The sequence below is a fragment of the Protopterus annectens genome, chromosome 2.part0 (genome assembly GCF_019279795.1).
Source record: "Protopterus annectens isolate FY-2018-M chromosome 2.part0, PAN1.0, whole genome shotgun sequence".
Lineage (NCBI taxonomy): Eukaryota > Metazoa > Chordata > Ceratodontiformes > Protopteridae > Protopterus > Protopterus annectens.
The window spans coordinates 631,234,002-631,251,392 of record NC_056728.1 but is presented as its reverse complement, the minus strand read 5'-3'; the positions used below and the strand labels follow the sequence as shown (position 1 = coordinate 631,251,392).

General features: G+C 44.9%; 1 protein-coding gene across 1 annotated transcript in view; it reads right to left on the bottom strand.

Annotated features, from left to right (window-relative positions):
• TDRD7 (tudor domain containing 7) overlaps positions 1-17,391 on the bottom strand; it is a 1,553,655-nt gene that overhangs the window by 748,899 nt on the left and 787,365 nt on the right. The window contains exon 7 of the mRNA XM_044060339.1: positions 9,660-9,794. Coding sequence (XP_043916274.1) covers positions 9,660-9,794 — 135 coding nt within the window. The remainder of the gene's footprint in view (positions 1-9,659; positions 9,795-17,391) is intronic.

Sequence of the window (17,391 nt, the reverse complement as noted above, 5' to 3'; positions counted from 1 at the left end):
TTTCTTTTAGGTTGATGTGCAGGTGAAGTTGATCCTGTGTCCACAATCCTTGCACGCATTTGTCCAGCATGTGGGCCCCACATCCTAGGTCTGAAGCGTCTGTTGTGATGGTCTGGCTTGCTTGACATCTGCGAAAGGGTAGCCCTGGGTTTGACTGGCATGCCTGAGCCCACCATAGGAACTCCTGTTTTAAGCATGGAATTAGTGGGATTTCTGTTTCTAGGCTGTGTCTGTGTTGGGACCATAAATTCTTTAGGTACCACTGTAGTTTTCTCATATGTAGTCTGGCAAGTGGGACCAAGATTATGCATGATGCCATGAAGCCCAAGGCCTGCAGTACTTTTCTTGCTGTTAACTTGTTCAGTTTTGTTAGTGCCAAGAAGTAAAGAGGGAGTTCTGTTTGTTTTTCTGTAGTTAGGAATGCCATTTGTTTTACTGTGTCCAATTCAGCAAGAAGGTCCTTGTTTGGGATGGTATCAGCCTTGACTTTTGTAAATTGACTGTGTATCCCAGTGCTTGTAGCAAGTAAATGACCCTTTGTATATCTGTTGTCAGCTTGCTTTTGTTGTCCCCTTGTAGCAGGCAGTCGTCCAGGTATGGGTAAATTTGAATTCCCTGTAGTCTGCAATGGGCGATTACTGATGCCAGGCATTTTGTGAATACTCTGGGCGCAGTAGATAAGCCAAAGGGCAATGCTGAGAATTGATAGTGCTCTGATCCTGCAAGAAATCTGAGGTATCTTCTGCAGATTGGTCGAATGGGGACGTGCAGGTATGCCTCCTTGAGATCTAGAGTTACCAGCCAACACTCCTTGCCCAACATGGGAAGAAGTTGCTGTAGGGTCAGCATTTTGAATTTTGGGACAATGATGTAAGTATTTAAGGTGGACAGGTCCAGAATTGGTCTCCAACCTTTTTCCTTTCTTGGAACTAGGAATAATCTGGAGTAGAACCCCTTTCCTTGCTCTGCTGTTGGCACTCTTTCCACAGCTCTCATTTTTGCTAACTGCATTATCTGATGTAGAGCCTCTGTTTTTTGATTTGGAGGTAGATTTGGCATTCCTCTTTTGACTGGTAAAGTGTGGAAGTGGAACCGGTAACCTTGATCTATGGTTTGTAAAATCCACTTGTCTTTTGTTATATAGTGCCAGTTCTTTGAAAATAAGGTTAACTTTCCGCCTAGAGGAGCTGCTATTTGTTCCCTGGTAGGCGGATTTAGGGTTAAGTCACTGTGGCTGTGTTGATGTAGTGGCAGAGGTGGTGTCTGTGCCTCTGTTGTTACCTTGCCACTGTCGTCCTCTGTAGGCACCTCCTCTGGATTGGTTTCTGCCTCTGGAACGTCTATTCCTGCCCTTTGAGATCTTGTGGAGTCAGGAAAGGACCAATTTTTGGCAGGCCAGTTCCTGCTAAACCTGGGGGGTTGAACCTGCAAGAAATCTTTAACCGTTTGAACAGATTTTGCCTTTTCTTCCATTTTCTTCATAACCTGCTGGGCAGGTGTACCAAACAAACTTGTCTTATCCATAGGAGCATCTAGCAGCTTAGCTTTAACATGATCCGGTAAAGCTTGCTCCTTTAGCCAAGCATGCCTTCTTATCACTGTGCCAGTCATGGCTGATCTAAATGAAGCCTCCAGTGCATCATAGCCACATTTTAAGGAATGGTTACTAACCTGTTGTATGTTATTTACCATTTCTAATACATATTTCTTATCAAGAGATTCATCAGTGGTTAGCTTTTTAATTAACTGATCAAGCATAAACTCTTGGTATTGTATCATGTGAAACTGACAGTTTAAAGCTCTAGCTGAGAGAGTAGCTGAAGTGTAGACCTTTTGCCCCATCTGTCTAATGACCTTGCTTCCCTTTCAGAAGGAATAGGGTTTTAGCTATGGTGGCTACTGCCTTGGGACCCTGGGATATAGTTTCGGGTCTGCAAGTGGGGCCTTGTAAAGGTGGTGATGAGTGTCTGGCACCCTGTAAAATCTGTCTGGTTTGGCAGGGGCTGGAGGTAAAGAATCTGGTCGGAGCAGACATCATTGAAAGCATCATCCACCACAGAAAGAACAGGAGGTATAGCTAAGGGCCTGTGCTGTGGAAGGTGCAGAAAGGTCCTAAGTCTTTTTCTGGAGTCTGAAAAATCCTGTTGCTGCCATTGGAACTGCTCTCACATGGCATGTAAGGTTTCCCCAAAGGAGAATTCTTCTGGGGGGGAAGCAGCTGGAATGGATTCTTCAGCATCAGAGTCTTCAAAATTGGAGAAAGGAGCCTCTGGCTGGTCAGTTATGTCTGATTCATCGGCAGAATCATCAGAGGACACTGGCTCAGGGGGCTCTGCCCTAGGTCTCTCTTCTCTGGGGCTGAGAGGCCCTGTCTGGGTGAGATTGAGATCCTCTAATTAATGAAATTAAATCTTCTGCCAGAGTAAGCATTTGAGAACTAGAGGAGGGCCTGGTAGTAGGGTTTAACAGGCACTGTTTTAGTAGTCTTGGCTGCTTTAGCCCTGGCGAAGGCCTTAATGGACATGGCTGCTGGAGGCCTAGCAGCACCACGTGCTGGGGTAGAGACATCCAAGGGAATGGTGTCTGATAAGTCAGTGGCAACCACTGTAGTGGATAAAATTTCTGAGGCCGATTCAAGGGTGGTAGCAGGGGCCTCAGTTGTAGAGATAGATTCAGCTGTACTTTGATCAGTTTTCTCGGTTTCGGCGAAACCGAGACACTCTTGATTTGCTTAACCATGGTTTCGGCGAAACCGCGGACGAGTGTCGGTCTTTATCTTTGCGTTTTTGGTAGATTGGGTAGTCGGAGGATCCGGCGGCATAATGTCGCAAAATCAGAACCGAAAAACTGTTCAGCAAACTCCGACCGGCGCCTAAGCGTTCGCCGGTTGAAGGAAGCACAGGCGAACAGGCTGCTACGTCGTGGGCTGGGCCTAAACAAGGCAGACAATAAGAGTGGAAATCTTTATGAGGTATTTGTTTCCCACAGGTTAAACAATTATTAACTTTTTCTGACATCGGCTGAGGCAAGAAAGAGTCCCCAGGTACTTAGCTTTAGAAGTCTTGGTAGTATTCGGTAGAAGTAATCTCTGGATCCGACCGACCGGCACTTGCGAACAGCTTCTGCTTGAGCGCCGCAAGAAAGACTGGGGAAAATGGCGTCGGCTGATGCCTTTATACCCGACCAACAGAGATGACGTCGGGTGAAGTGCGACATCAGCGAAGCGGACCCGGACTTTGGAATCCGGCCGACTGAAGGGCTGCCTGGCGACAGGACAACCCAGTTGTTATGACTGCAGATGCATCCATGAAGGACATCTGGCAATTTAAATCCCTGATGGCATGAGTTGCAGAGGTATATACCTTCTTGCCCCATCTGTCTAAAGCCCTCAAATCCCTGTCCAAAGGGGTAGGAGTTTTGGCTGTAGTAGCCTTAATACCTTTAGGTCCCTGCGAAATGGTCTCTGTATCCGCAGTGGGATTCTTAAAGAGAAATTTGTGAATGTCAGGTACCCTGTAGTACCTGTCAGGCTTTCTAGGAGCTGGTGGTAAAGTATCAGGAGTAAGACTGGATTCCATGAAAACATCTACAATATCCAGGACAGGAGGTATAGCTAGAGGCCTTTGCTGAGGCAAGTCTAAAAATTCTCTGAGTCTCTTTTTGGACTGTGGGTAGTCCTGGCATTCCCAGCAGAAATGCTCTCTTAAGGTATGCAAGGTTTCACCAAAAGAAAAGTTCTATGGAGGGGAGGCAGAGGGAATGGAATCCTCTGTATCGGAATCCTCATAGGTAGATAAGGATATGTCCTGATAATCAGAGGGATCAGAGTCATCGGACTCATGGTCTGTTGAATCAGAAGGGAAATCAATTCTTTGTCTTATAGAGGGGGAAGGCTGGCTTCCCCTAATTAGAGTTATAAGGTCTTCAGCCTTTCTAAGCATTTGTTTCTGTGGCATGGGAGGTTGAGCATGAGCTTTAGTCGTCGGTTTTCTAGACATAGTGCGAACTCTGGGCCTGAGAAACTCTGTCTTTTTAGTCTGAAACGAAGTACTCTGTTTAATATGAACATCGTAAGGTCAGAATACACCCTCAAAATCCAGTGCCTGCACAGAGGCTCTGGACCCATCCAAGGCAGAGAGATCCGCAGGTTCCATTATCGAAGAGCATCTCGCGGTATACCGGACTCCAAATGGGTCTCAGTAGAGGCCTGCGAATCTGTAGAAGTGGGTATCAGGGGCTGCGAATATGCCTCACTGAGTACCGGTAGACTGGCGACAAGCTTAACGGAAGCATCATCCATTTTGGACCTATGTGGTCCGTCTCTGTCTTTATCCTTAGATTTTTTTGGAAGATCAGTATTCGGATGGCTTACCGAAGCCATTTCGGAATACAGAGAACGACAGCAAAAGAATTTTGCAACAAAGATGGCCCGATGATGAATAGTTCTGGCGTTAAACAAGGCACAAAACCGACAGCAAGGGACGTTGTGGTCTGGGCCTAAACAGGTGATGCATGTTTTATACCCCTGATGACCTGATGTCATGGAAGAGGCGACAGCATCCGACGCAGAAATCCCAAGACTGCGGTATTCGGGCCAACTGAGGGCTACCTGCAGGCAAATATAATCCAAGTGTGATGACTGCAACAGTGAAACACGAAGAACGTCTGATATTACATAAACTAGAAATGTATAGTAATGCAACTTTAAATACAAAAGTATTAAAAACAGCCATCATACTCAGCATAAATAATGTTTAAAAAGACATATTCCAAAACCATCATTGCTGAAAAATGTTTTAAATGCTATCCTAATAAAACATAAATAGATCTTATATTTATACCTGTTAATTCAAAAAGAGTGTTAAGTAAAAACACAAAACCTATACTATTTGCATTGCTATCAAAATACATATGCAAAAAGACCATTAAAGCATAAATACCATACTTAGCATAAATACTATGATGAAATATATACTTATAACCTAAAAAGATTTTATAACCTATAAAGTTATATTCCTATCCAAGTTCATACCTCTAGGATACAGCGTATGATTACTTAAAATCATTCTGCATTCTAGCTTGCTCAGTTCCCTTCTACTTCCTATAGTAATTCTTGGTCATGCCAAAATACTTTGTATATAAGAAGGTGAGTTTTTTATTTGAATCACTGCTTGAAGGCGAAAGGCCAAGGTACCAGAATAAATGGTGAATTATACTTCCTGAAGTCAGTGTGGATTCTGTTTCTTCAAGATGCTGGACTTCCCCAGTATGTGCACTCCCATCAGAAAGCAGTTGGATGAGATCACACACTGCTTCTTGAATCGGGGGTAGGATCGGGTTACCCTTGTCTGTTGATGTACCAGACTACTGACATGTTGTCTGTATGGCAGTCACCCCGGACGGAGAAAATCTTGGGAGTGCCTGCAACACTAGGATTGCTCTCACCTACAGGACAGTGATGTGAAAATTAGCCTCTGAGAGGGACCACATGCCTTGAACCCCCTTCCCCAAGTGGTAACCTCCACTCCATTAGGGTAGCATCTGTGGTCACTGTGGCCTTTGGTAAAGGTAAGAAAAGGAGATGGACCTGTTGTACCTCTGGTGCTTGTACACACCATGCTACAAATTTCTTGCACACATTGGTGATGCATGTTAAAAAATTCATGGGTTGTCATCTCATCAACTGTTGTACTGCTAAAGTCCAATGGTGTTCTCTCATATGAAATCTCATTAATGGAACCAGTATTATTGAGGCAGCCACTAATCCTACGAGTTGTAAATTTAATCTGGCGGGGGGGGGGGGGGGGGTTGCAAAGATAAGTCAGCTGGAGCTTGATTCTATAAGGCAGAGTGTCTTGACTGTGGCAGCCCTGCTATCTGGAAGAATGTGTCTTAAGTCAGCACCTATGAACTCCAAGACTTATGTGGGACAAAGGTGAGACTTACTGTAATTGACCGTATGCCCTGTTGGATGCAAAGATAAAGTAAGTAACCCCGGCATGAATCAGAAGATGCTCAGTGGGGGCAGTGAGGAGTCAGTCGTCAAGGTAAGAAAACACCAGGAATCCAAGCAATCTTAAGTGAGTCACCACCACAGCCATGCATTTGAACGTGGGAGGGGGTGGTGGCTATGTTAAGACCAAAAGGAAGGACTCTGAAATTAAAATGGCTGGCACCCAACTGAAGTCAAGAAACCTCCTGGACCACCTGTCCATTTTGAGGTGATAGTACACGTCGTCCTTCTGCAACAGTGGAAGAATGGAGTGAACCGTGACCATTCAGAACTCTTCACAAAAATGTCAAAAAAAAAAAAGTATTTCACAAAAGGGTTCAAATGATGTGGGTCCAAGGTTGGCCTGAGGTCCCCTTTCATTGTCACCAAAAAGAATTTCAAATAAGTTCTAAACTCTTGCTGGTTTGGTGGGATCTCCTCGATGACCATTTTTGATAGCAGTTTTTGTATTTCTAAGGCTGTGCCTTTTTTGTGATAGTGTGGCACATTGAGTAACTTTGTTTTATTTGTAGAGGAGGGTGGGAAAATGGAATGTATTTGGCCTCTGGTAATAATCCTCTGCACCCAAACATCTTTGGGGATGGACACACAGGCTGCCGGGTGCAGACATAAAAACATCCCATGCTGCCTTCAGAATGCAGCAGTCGGGCAACCCTTTAGGAGTGTTGGTAAGGATTCTCAGAGAAGGGACCCTGAAGCCTTAGTTCTGTGGGCCTTCCCTGCCTCTGGGAGAATGTCTATTGTTAAGAGTTACCTACCCTGCCTCAGTGAGATCTGTCACCAAGGAATCAGAGAAAAACCTCTGGGATGTTTGGAACACATTTTTCTTCCCCCTTTCTGATTCTTTGAAATGGTCCTTTGGGGGATAGAAAAATGTACTCCTACAGCTGAGTTTTCCCATGTTGTTCATTCCTGCAGAGCATTTCCTTAATCTTTTGTCTGAAAAGGGTCGATCCATCCAAGGGAACATTGATGAATGACGTCTTGAAAGGCTCTGCCAAACTGCATAGGCGCATCCAGACATGCTGCCAAACCATAATGCCTGAACCCTCTGCTCTAGAAAAGCCATTTTTGCATGGGAGATCAGATGAATGGAGGCATTCAAAACGGAATGGAGTGTTGCCAGCTGTGAAGATATAGTTTTCTTATTGTCAGCAGACATGGACCTGGAGAAAGAATTGGAAAGTTCTTTAGTCATGTCCCTCTGGAATTTGGTAAGGTTCAGCGACTGCAAGGCAAAGGTCACTGATGCAAACTCGCTTCCTTTATTTGTCCAAGGCCCTAGACTCTCAGTTACAGGGATAAGCAGTTGGACTCTTTGGAGACGTCCGTCTTAGTGGCTGCCACCACCACCACCACCACCACAGTATCAATCAGGGGATCCTTACTCCAGTGGGCACGGTCATGAGGTTCTACTAGGTACTTATCCGGTCTTTTGAGAATTGGCTCTGACACATCCAAATCCTTCCATGCTCAATAAGAAATGAGATCTGCCATGTTATCCACCAGAGGAGCCACCCAGGAAGAAACTGAGACAATATCAAACGCTACAAGGAACACGGACTCCTCTTGGGAAGTGGCTTCGGAAGACCAACCAATTTTCTCAAAAGCTTGAGAATCTCTCTGAACAAAGACATACTCAAGGGGTCATCTGGGGGATACCTCCCCTTCATCAAATTTGGTGTCTTCTGTTAATGATTCCAGTGGAAGTCAATGTGCCTCCTTTTGCACGTACGCTTCCAAAGAGCTTCCAAGGGCGGGGGGGGGGGGGGGTCTAGGGAACATTCCAGACTGAGGACTAGCTCAAAAAAACTTTGGATTGGCTGTCCTGGATGGTACAGAATGAGTAGGGTCAGGACTCAGGCAGCTGAGTTGGAAAAGGACTCAAGGGGGCAAGGATACTTTATCTCCTGATATGGAAAAGGATGTCTCCACTGTCTCAAAGACAGAATCCAAAGTGTATCCCAAGATCACTCCCTGCAAGAGCTGAAGCCAACTGACTAGGGTGGCCCAGGAAATCCCTCAACTTCTGCATTAGAAGAGGTAGTAGGAGCAGAGCCATCCAACTCTGAGGCCCGGGGGGAAGGAACAGCTTTGAAAGTCTCTGAGTTGAGCCCCTATGTCTGGTTCCAGTACCGAAGCTATAGCACCAAGACCCCTCAGACTCCAACAGTATCATTTGGGTCAGAGATAATGCTGGAGTTGCCAAAGCTCATAACTTTGGATACAACATAGGCAGTCCTCGGAGTCTCAAGTCAGACAAGTCTGAAACAGGAGACAGATCAGAGTAGGAGTAGCTGAAGGGGTCTGGGCTAGTCCAATGCTCACAGGTCCAGTGAGAACTGGAGGTGAAGAACTCAAATGAATTTGGGTCCTGAGAAACCATCATCCTGTCCAAATCTGTTTCAGAAAACCTCCTAGTAGATCAGTAGGAGGAACTGAATAATGGGGAGTCTGGAGGCTTTCTGACGAGTGTCCTGAAGAAAGGGTGAATGGAGTCTGGAAGGCATCAGCTCCTGAGAAAGCTGACAATCTCAATGAGGAGTCATCCTGGTGGATGACAGAGACTGGTCCTGGTGCAGTGGCTGGATCTGACATTTTTTGAATATTGGGAGCTTGAGACGAAGGATGAGAGTTTGTCAGGGGATTGTTTACTTTGTTCCTTGATCATAGATTCCCCCCCCCCTTATCCTCTTTAGGCTTGTCCACGGACTTCTTCGTCGATGGGGACACTCCAGAAGTAGAAGCTAAAGAAAAAGGAAGATGAGCCTTAGCACCCACTTACTTCTACACTCTACTAAAGCTCTGTGAGTGAAAGCAGAGCAAATGTCTCTTCCAGAATCTAAATGATTACCTCCCAAACAGTACATATACTCAGAATTAGGAATTTTATATCCACACGACATACATTTTTAAAACTGATAGGTTTAATTAGCCATCATTCACAACACACTAAAAGGAGAAAACAATCAAAATGAGCAAATGAAGTAAGATGTCAACAATGGTAAAATTATCATCACTAAATAAGATGAGAAGTACCAAAAATGGTAGAAGAAATGCAACCCGAGTATGAGGTAAAATAAAAAAATTAAAAGAAGGTACGAGACCCAAATGCAACTGCAAAAAGTTTAGCTTTTACAGAGCTCCAAAACCTAAGCCATGTCAACCATATCAAAATGGTAACAGCGGCAAACACGATCTGAGGTAATGTGGGGTTTGGAGGGGATTGTGAGTAAGGGGATCTTAAGGCTGGAAATGCAGATGAGGTGAGATCTGAAAACCCAATCATTAAGGAATGAATGAAAAACATAACATCAGATTCCAATTTTTGCCAGAGTATCCAAGTAAAAATCACCTCCAATACATAACACTCGTTTTTTTTTTAAAAAAACATCAATAAGGTCTACATCTACTAATTCTTACTCAGTTTGGCATGTCACACACAGTTTTTACACTTCAATTACCTGGTCAGGGGATAATGCTTTTCATAAAAATTATAGTGCAATTTAGTTATGACAGTCAAAAGACTTTTAAAGTGTCTGACTTAAAGGTCAAGTTAGTATCTAAATATTCCAAATGGGAACAATTTAGTTTTTAGTTTTAACTTTATAACCATCTCCGCAAATATCCATCCAATGTCAAGTACCTGTGGTGGTATTTCAATCAGTTCACGAAGGAACAGGAATGGAATTTCTCTGACATCGGACACCTTCACAGAAGCTACTGCCCCAGAATCCAACAGCTGTACATCTATAGCTCGACTACTGTGAATGCTTGTTATCTGAAAGAGTAAAACATGGAAAAGTGAAAGTGACAATGTGCTTAAATACATCTGCTGAATGGAAAATACTAGACAGCTGTCATGTACGAAAATTTACGGCTCAAAAAAAAGAGTCCATTTCATGCAGAGACTGTGATTCCCTGGACTGCTTAATACATGAATTTATTCAAGATAACATTTAATCTTCATGACTATTAGAGCAGGTTCAATGATCAGAATATACAGACACCTCAATGCGAGTTGACAGCAGACACGAACAGTTCCCAAGGAGATCCCACTGAACTGCTTTCAACTACCCCCATTCCCATCACATCTCCAATTCTATCAATGTTCATAAAAGGGACTATGGTCCTCCCTCCATATCTTTTTCTCAGTGATGCTATAAAAATGGACGGGGAAACATATTAGGAGAATGTAAAATAAGCTGCAACATTGAAAATTACTGCAGGAATTTCACCTATTTACCCATCTTTTCCACAACATTCTCAATTAGCAACTCTATGAAGAACAGGTTTTAAAGTAGTTACTTAACACACATGACGTGTTACACAGTAGTACAGCAGTTAGCATCGTCTCCTCCCAATAAGAGGTTCCCCAGTTCAATTCTCTGGCTGCGGTACCTTCTGTGTGGCATTGGCATGTCCTCATGGATTGTCTGGGTTTCCTCAGAGTGCTCCAGTTTACCCCCTCCTTTCAAAGACATGAAGTAGGTGGACTGCACATTCTAAATTGGCCATAGGTGTGAGTGCGCACGAGTGTCTGTGTGGTGTGGAAGAATACCACACCAGGGCTAGCCACCCAGCAGTGTAAACGCTGGCTCTAGATGACTGCCACTGTTAAAGTGGCACCCTGACCTCATGTAATGAAACTGTGGACATCCCTAAATACATCCAGCACGACAACCTGCAAAGAATCCCATTCTGAGAGATCATGTCACAAAAGACATCTCTATTGATGTCTTCCTAGGAAGTTACCAGGCTAATGGCCAGAGGGCCCTCACAAGCCTAGATAAGGTCTACCCTTACCTCCATGATCAGCACCTAATGCCTGTGTCCAAGAGGGACACAGCTGGAACCCCAAGGTAAATTTATGGATACCCATCCAATCGCCCAGACTGCATTTGAAGAGGGCCAATGAGGTGCTCTGTTTGACAAAGTGGGAATATGTTCCAAATGTGTGGAAAAGTACAGTTGTGTACACTTACCATAAATGTAGATGTTCAAGTGTATTCACTGTTGCAGTTATTACATTAGGGTAATCCTGCTGGCAGGTTGCCCTCAGTCGGCCTGAATTCCAAAGTCTTGGGTCCTGCGTCGGCTGTCGTCGCCCCTTCCCGACGTCAGGCCGTCAGGGGTATAAAAGAAGCAGCCGATGCCATTTTCTTTAGTTTTTCTTGCCCCAGATGTCAGGTGCCCCCTAAAAGGGTAGCCAAAATGTATATGTATATATAAAATTACATGCAGCAATATAAACTTTACCTTCATCCACAAGCAAATACACCACATAGGTTGTATAAATCAGAGAAGGAAAGATAGGTTCCATCGGAAGAAAATGGGGGGATGGCAGGTGGGTAACCTGGACTGCAACAGTGAACACACTCGAACATCTACATTTATGGTAAGTGTACACAACTGTACTATGTTCTTCATGTTTCACTGTTGCAGTCATTACATTTGGGTAGATTCCCAAAGCTATGGTTGGGAGGCTGGTGCAAAACCGCATTAGGAGCAACTATGAGACCCTGCAGAAAGTACAGTTTTGTACCTACCATAAATGTAGATGTCCGAGAGGTATGCATCTGCAGTCCTAACATATGGGTTGTCCTGCCTCAGGCAGCCCTTCGGTCGGCCGGATTCCAAAGTCTGGGTCTGGCCTCGGCTGATGTCGCACTTCACCAGACGTCATAGCTGCTGTGAATTGGGTATAAAGGCATCAGCCGACGCCATTTTCCTCAGTGTTTCTTGCCCCAGATGCCAGGTGCCCTCTAGGAAGGCTAAATTTGGATAAATGCAAATGATTCCAAACAGTAGAGAGCAAACAAAAATAAACATGTATATACATATATACAAACAAATACACCATAATAGATTCCCCCAGCTAGCTACAAGATGGGCAAATACCCTAGGAGTACCACAGAGGGGAAAGGAGGGTTGGTAATCCTGACTGCAGATGCATACCTCTCGGACATCTACATTTATGGTAGGTACAAAACTGTACTATGTCCTTCAAGGATGCATCTGCAGTCCTAACATATGGGTAGAATACCATAGCCAAACTGGGGGAGGAGGCACTAAGATGATTATGGTGTAGTTAAGATCCCTTGCAAAACAGCAGTTGCAAAACCTGCTCGGGATCTGGAGTATAAAGGTAGATTATAATGCTTGGCAAATGTATGCACGGAGCTCCAAGTAGCAGCTTCTAAAATGTCTTTGGTAGCCACTCCTCGCAAGAAAGCTGTAGTAGTGGCTGTAGCCCTTGTGGAGTGAGGTCTGATGTTTTTTGGAGTTGTCTTTCCATGAAAAGAGTAACAAAATCTAATGCAATTTCCTATCCATTTTGAGATTGTCTGTTTTGAAATTGCTTTTCCTTCCATTCCTGTTGCATATGCTACCAGAAGCTGGTCAGTTTTTCTATTGTTCTTGGTTCTGTCCAGATAGTAGCGCAATTGACTGTGCACATCCAAGGTATGTAGTAGTCTTTCCCCCCCTGTTCTGTGGGTTGGGGAAGAATGTTGGTAGGTGGATTGCTTGGTTCAATGATATCCTGGAGACCACCTTTGGCATAAAAGTAGGGTTAGTTCTCAAGGACACTCTATCCTGATGGAAAATAAGGAAGGGCTGTACTGCCATTAATGCCTGTAATTCAGAAACCCTTCTTGCTGAAGTGATTGCAAGCAGGAAAGCAGTTTTCCAAGATAAGAAATGTAATTCTGCTGTTGCTGCTGGTTCGAAAGGGGGAAGTGTTAACTTTTCCAGCACAAAGTTAAGGTCCCATGTAGGCAAAGGTGGCTTCCTTGGAGGCTTTACATTTTTAATTCCTCTCAGAAACTGCCTGAGTAGAGGATGAGAGAAGACTGGAGGATCCATGTTGTATTCTGCTGAAATTGCTGATGCATGAATCTTAATGGAGGAGTAAGAAAGGCCATTGTGGAAAAGTTCTGCTAAATATTCCAGGATGTTAGCTATGTTTGCTAATGATACATTTTCTCCTTTTGCTGCACTCCAAATGAGGTATCTTTTCCATTTGGCTGAATAAGTCTTCCTTGTGGAGGGTCTGCGAGTCTCCAGGATAATGTCTTTAACCCTCTGAGATAAATCTGGGTTATTTTGTTTTATGTAATATTCCAAGCAGCTAGCTGCAGTGTTTTCGAGTTTGGATGTAGGATCTTGAAGTTGTTCTGTGTTAGCAGTAAAGGAACTAGAGGTAGAGGCCATGCGTGTGTCCGAGACATACTCCTCAGTAGCGGGTACCAATGCTGCCTCGGCCAGTCTGGAGCTATCAGGATGATCTTTGGGTGATCATCTTTGATCTTCAGTAGCACTTTGTGCATCAGAAGAAGAGGTGGGAATGCATATGCTGTCAGATTTTCCCAACTGAAGGAGAGGGAGTCCACCTTCCAAGCAAGTGGGTGGTATGTCCTTGTGCAGAATTTCCTCAATTGGTGGTTGTGTGGGGATGCGAACAGGTCTATTTCTGGTAATCCCCATTTCTTTGTAATGGATTTGAAGATGTCTGGATGCAGCATCCATTCGTGGGCATCCGTGGTAGTTCTGCTTAAGGTGTCTGCTAGTATATTTTCTTTTCCTGGCACAAATATGGCCTGGAGCTGAATGTTGAGGTTCAGGGCCACATTCCACTGGTCCATTGCCATCCGGCATAGAGGATATGAGTGTGTGCCTCCTTGTTTGCTGATATACCACATGACTGTGGTGTTGTCCGTCCTTATCAGCAAATGACCCTGTTGAAGAAACGGTCTGAATGTCTGAATTGCCTGTTTCACTGCCAGCATCTCTTTTTGATTTATGTGTAGGTTCAGCTGGTCTTGTGTCCATAGGCCTTGTATACACTTGTCCACCATGTGTGCCCCCCAACCGAGGTCTGAGGCGTCCGTGGTGATAGTCTGGCTTGGGTGAGTCTTGTGGAAAGGCAGTCCTCTGTTCAACTGACAGGCCTGAGCCCACCACAGGAATTCTTGCTTCAGGCATGGAATTATTGGAATTTGGGTTTCTAGACTGTGCTTGTGTTGAGACCATAAATTCCTTAGGTACCATTGCAACTTCCTCATATGCAGTCTGGCATGTGGAATCAATATTATGCAGGATGCCATGTAACCCAGGGCTTGCAGGACTTTCCTTGCTGTAAGCTGGTTCTGTGTTGTTAATGCCATGAAATAGAGTGGTAGTTGCTTTTGCTTTTCTGCTGTGAGAAATGCCATCTGATTTGAAGTGTCCAGTTCTGCACCCAAGAATGTTATCCTTTGGGATGGTACCAGCCTTGACTTTTTTATGTTGACTGTGTATCCCAGGGCTTGTAGTAGTTGTATAACCTTTTCCAAATCTTTTGTTAATTTGGTCTTGTTGTCCGCTTGTATTAGGCAGTCGTCCAGGTATGGATAAATCTGAATTCCCTGAAGCCTGCAATGAGCAATTACTGATGCCAGGCATTTCGTGAATACTCTGGGCGCAGTAGATAAGCCAAAGGGCAATGCTGAGAATTGATAATGCTCTGATCCTGCAAGAAATCTGAGGTATCTTCTGCAATCTGGTCATATAGGGACGTGCAGGTATGCCTCCTTGAGATCTAGAGTCACCAGCCAAGACTCCTTGCCCAGCATGGGAAGAAGTTGCTGTAGGGTCAGCATTTTGAATTTTGGAACAATGAGATATGTGTTCAGAGCGTACAGGTCGAGAATAGGTCTCCATTGGTTTTCTTTCCTTGGTACCAGGAAAAGTCTGGAGTAAAATCCTTGTCCTTGTTCCATAGACGGTACCTTTTCTATAGCTCTCATCCTTAGTAAGTGGTTGATTTGTCCTAGAGCGTTTGTTTTTTGGTTTGGTGGTAGGTTTGGCATTCCTCTCTTTTTTGGTAGAGTATGGAAGTGAAACCTGTAGCCTTTGTCTATTGTCTGTAAAATCCATTTGTCTCCTGTAATCTAATGCCAGTTTACTGAAAATAAGGCTAGCTTTCCGCCTAAGGGTGCTTACAGTTGTTCCCTGGTAGGCAGTATCAGAGTCAAGTCATTGTGTCTGTCCTGTGGAAGTGGTAGTAGCTGGATCTGTGGCAGTACTTCTCTGGTTGTTAGGCTGCCACTGACGTCCCCTGTAGGCACCTCTGGATTGACCTCTGCCTCTTGGGCGCCTATTTCTGCCTCTCTGTGCTCTGGAGGTGTCTGGAAAGGACCAATTCTTCGAAGGCCAATTTCTACTAAACCTCGGAGGCTGGTCCTGTAAGAAATCCTTCACTGTTTGGACAGATTTTGCTTTTTCTTCCACCTTCTTTAGCACTTGCTGTGCAGGGGAGCCAAACAAACTTTGTTTCTCCATGGGAGCATCTAGGAGCTTTGACTTTACATGGTCTGGTAAGGATTGCTCTTTTAACCATGCATGCCTTCTGATCACTGTACCAGTCATAGCTGATCTAAAGGAAGCCTCCAGTGCATCATAGCCACATTTTAAGGAATGATTACTGACCTGCTGAGTGTTATGTACCAAATCCTGAAGGGACTTACGGTCTATAGGTTCAGGAGAGGACAGTTTTTTATTTAGCTGATCTAACAAAAATTCCTGATACTGAATCATGTGGAATTGACAGTTTAAGGCCCTAGCCGAAAGAGTAGCAGAAGTATAAACTTTTTTACCCCATCTCTCTAATGCTCTAGATTCTCTTTCAGAGGGAGGGGTTTTGGCAGAGGCAGCTGCTACAGCTTTGGGGCCCTGTGAAATAGTTTCAGGATCTGCAATAGGAGCCTTATACAAGTGAAAGTGTGTGTCTGGGACCCTGTAATATCTGTCGGGCTTAGCAAGGGCCGGGGGAAGAGAGTCAGGGGCAGTACAAGCATCATTTGCTCTCTCATAGCATGCAAGGTTTGCCCAAAAGAAAATTCCTCAGGAGGAGAGGCAGAAGGAATGGAGTCTTCTGCATCAGAGTCCTCATATGGAGAATAAGGGCCTTCTGGAGGATTTGAGTTTTCTGAATCATCCGAGGAATAATCTGTTGAAACTGGCTCAGGGGGCTCTGCTCTAGGCCTCTTCTCTGGAGGGGGTTGAGAGGCCCTGTCAGGGTGAGATTGGGATCCCCTGATTAAAGAAATGAGATCCTCTGCCAGGCTGAGCATTTGGGAACTAGAGGTAGGCCTGTGTGAGGGGGTTTTAGCAGGCAAGGCCTTAGAAGATTTAGCTGCTTTAGCCCTGGAAAAAGCCTTGATAGACATAGATGCAGGGGGCCTAGCAGCTCCACGTGCAGGAGTACATATGTCTAAAGGAATAGTATCTGATAAATCCTGGGAACCTGCAACAGCAGGTGGAATTTCAGTAGCAGATTCAGCCATGCTGTGTGAGGCCTCGGCTATAGGAGGCATGCTTCGCAAGGAAGAACCGTGGACTCGGTTTCAGCCGAAACCGAGACACTCGTGGTTGGCTTAACCGTGGTTTCGGCCGAAACCGCGGACCGCGAGTGTCGGTCCTTTTCCTTACGCTTTTTAGCTAATTGTGAAGTCGGAGTCTCCGACGGCATTTTGTAAGTAAAAGCGGGGCCGAAAAACTCCTCTGCAAACTCCGACCGCCGCCTAAGTGTCCGTCGGTTGAAGGAAGCACAGGCTAGACAAGCTGCTACGTCGTGGTCTGGGCCTAAGCAAGGAAGGCAGTAAGAGTGGAAATCCTTATGAGGTATTTGTTTCCCACAAGTTAAACAGTTATTTACTTTTTCTGACATCGGCTGAGGCAAGAAAGAGTCCCCAACGGGGTACTTAGCTTTTTAGAAGTCTTCGGTAGTAGTAATCTCTGGATCTAACCGACCGGCACTTGCGAACAGCTTCTGCTTCGGGCACCACGCGGCAAGAAAGACTGAGGAAAATGGCGTCGGCTGATGCCATTATACCCAATTCACAGCAGCTATGACGTCGGGTGAAGTGCGACATCAGCCGAGGCCAGACCCAGACTTTGGAATCCGGCCGACCGAAGGGCTGCCTGAGGCAGGACAACCCATATGTTAGGACTGCAGATGCATCCTTGAAGGACATCTGCAGTGGCAAAGCCCGCCCTGGATTTAGAGTAGCATGGCAGATAATAGTGCTTTGTAAAGGTGTGCACTGAACTCCAAGTAGCTGCCTCTAAAATGTCTTTAGTTGGTTCTCCCCTGAGAAAGGCTGAAGTGGCTGCAGCTCAGGTGGAATGTGGCCTAATGCCCTTAGGCACTGGCTTGCCATGGTATAAGTAGTAGAAACGAATGCAGTGGCCTATCCACTTTAAAATAGTCTGCATTGAGATAGCCTTTCCTTGTGATCCTGCAGCATATGCCACTAGTAATTGCTCTGTCTTTCTGAAAACTCTGGTTCTGTCCAAGTAGAATCTAAGCTGTCTGTGCACGTCCAAAGAATGCA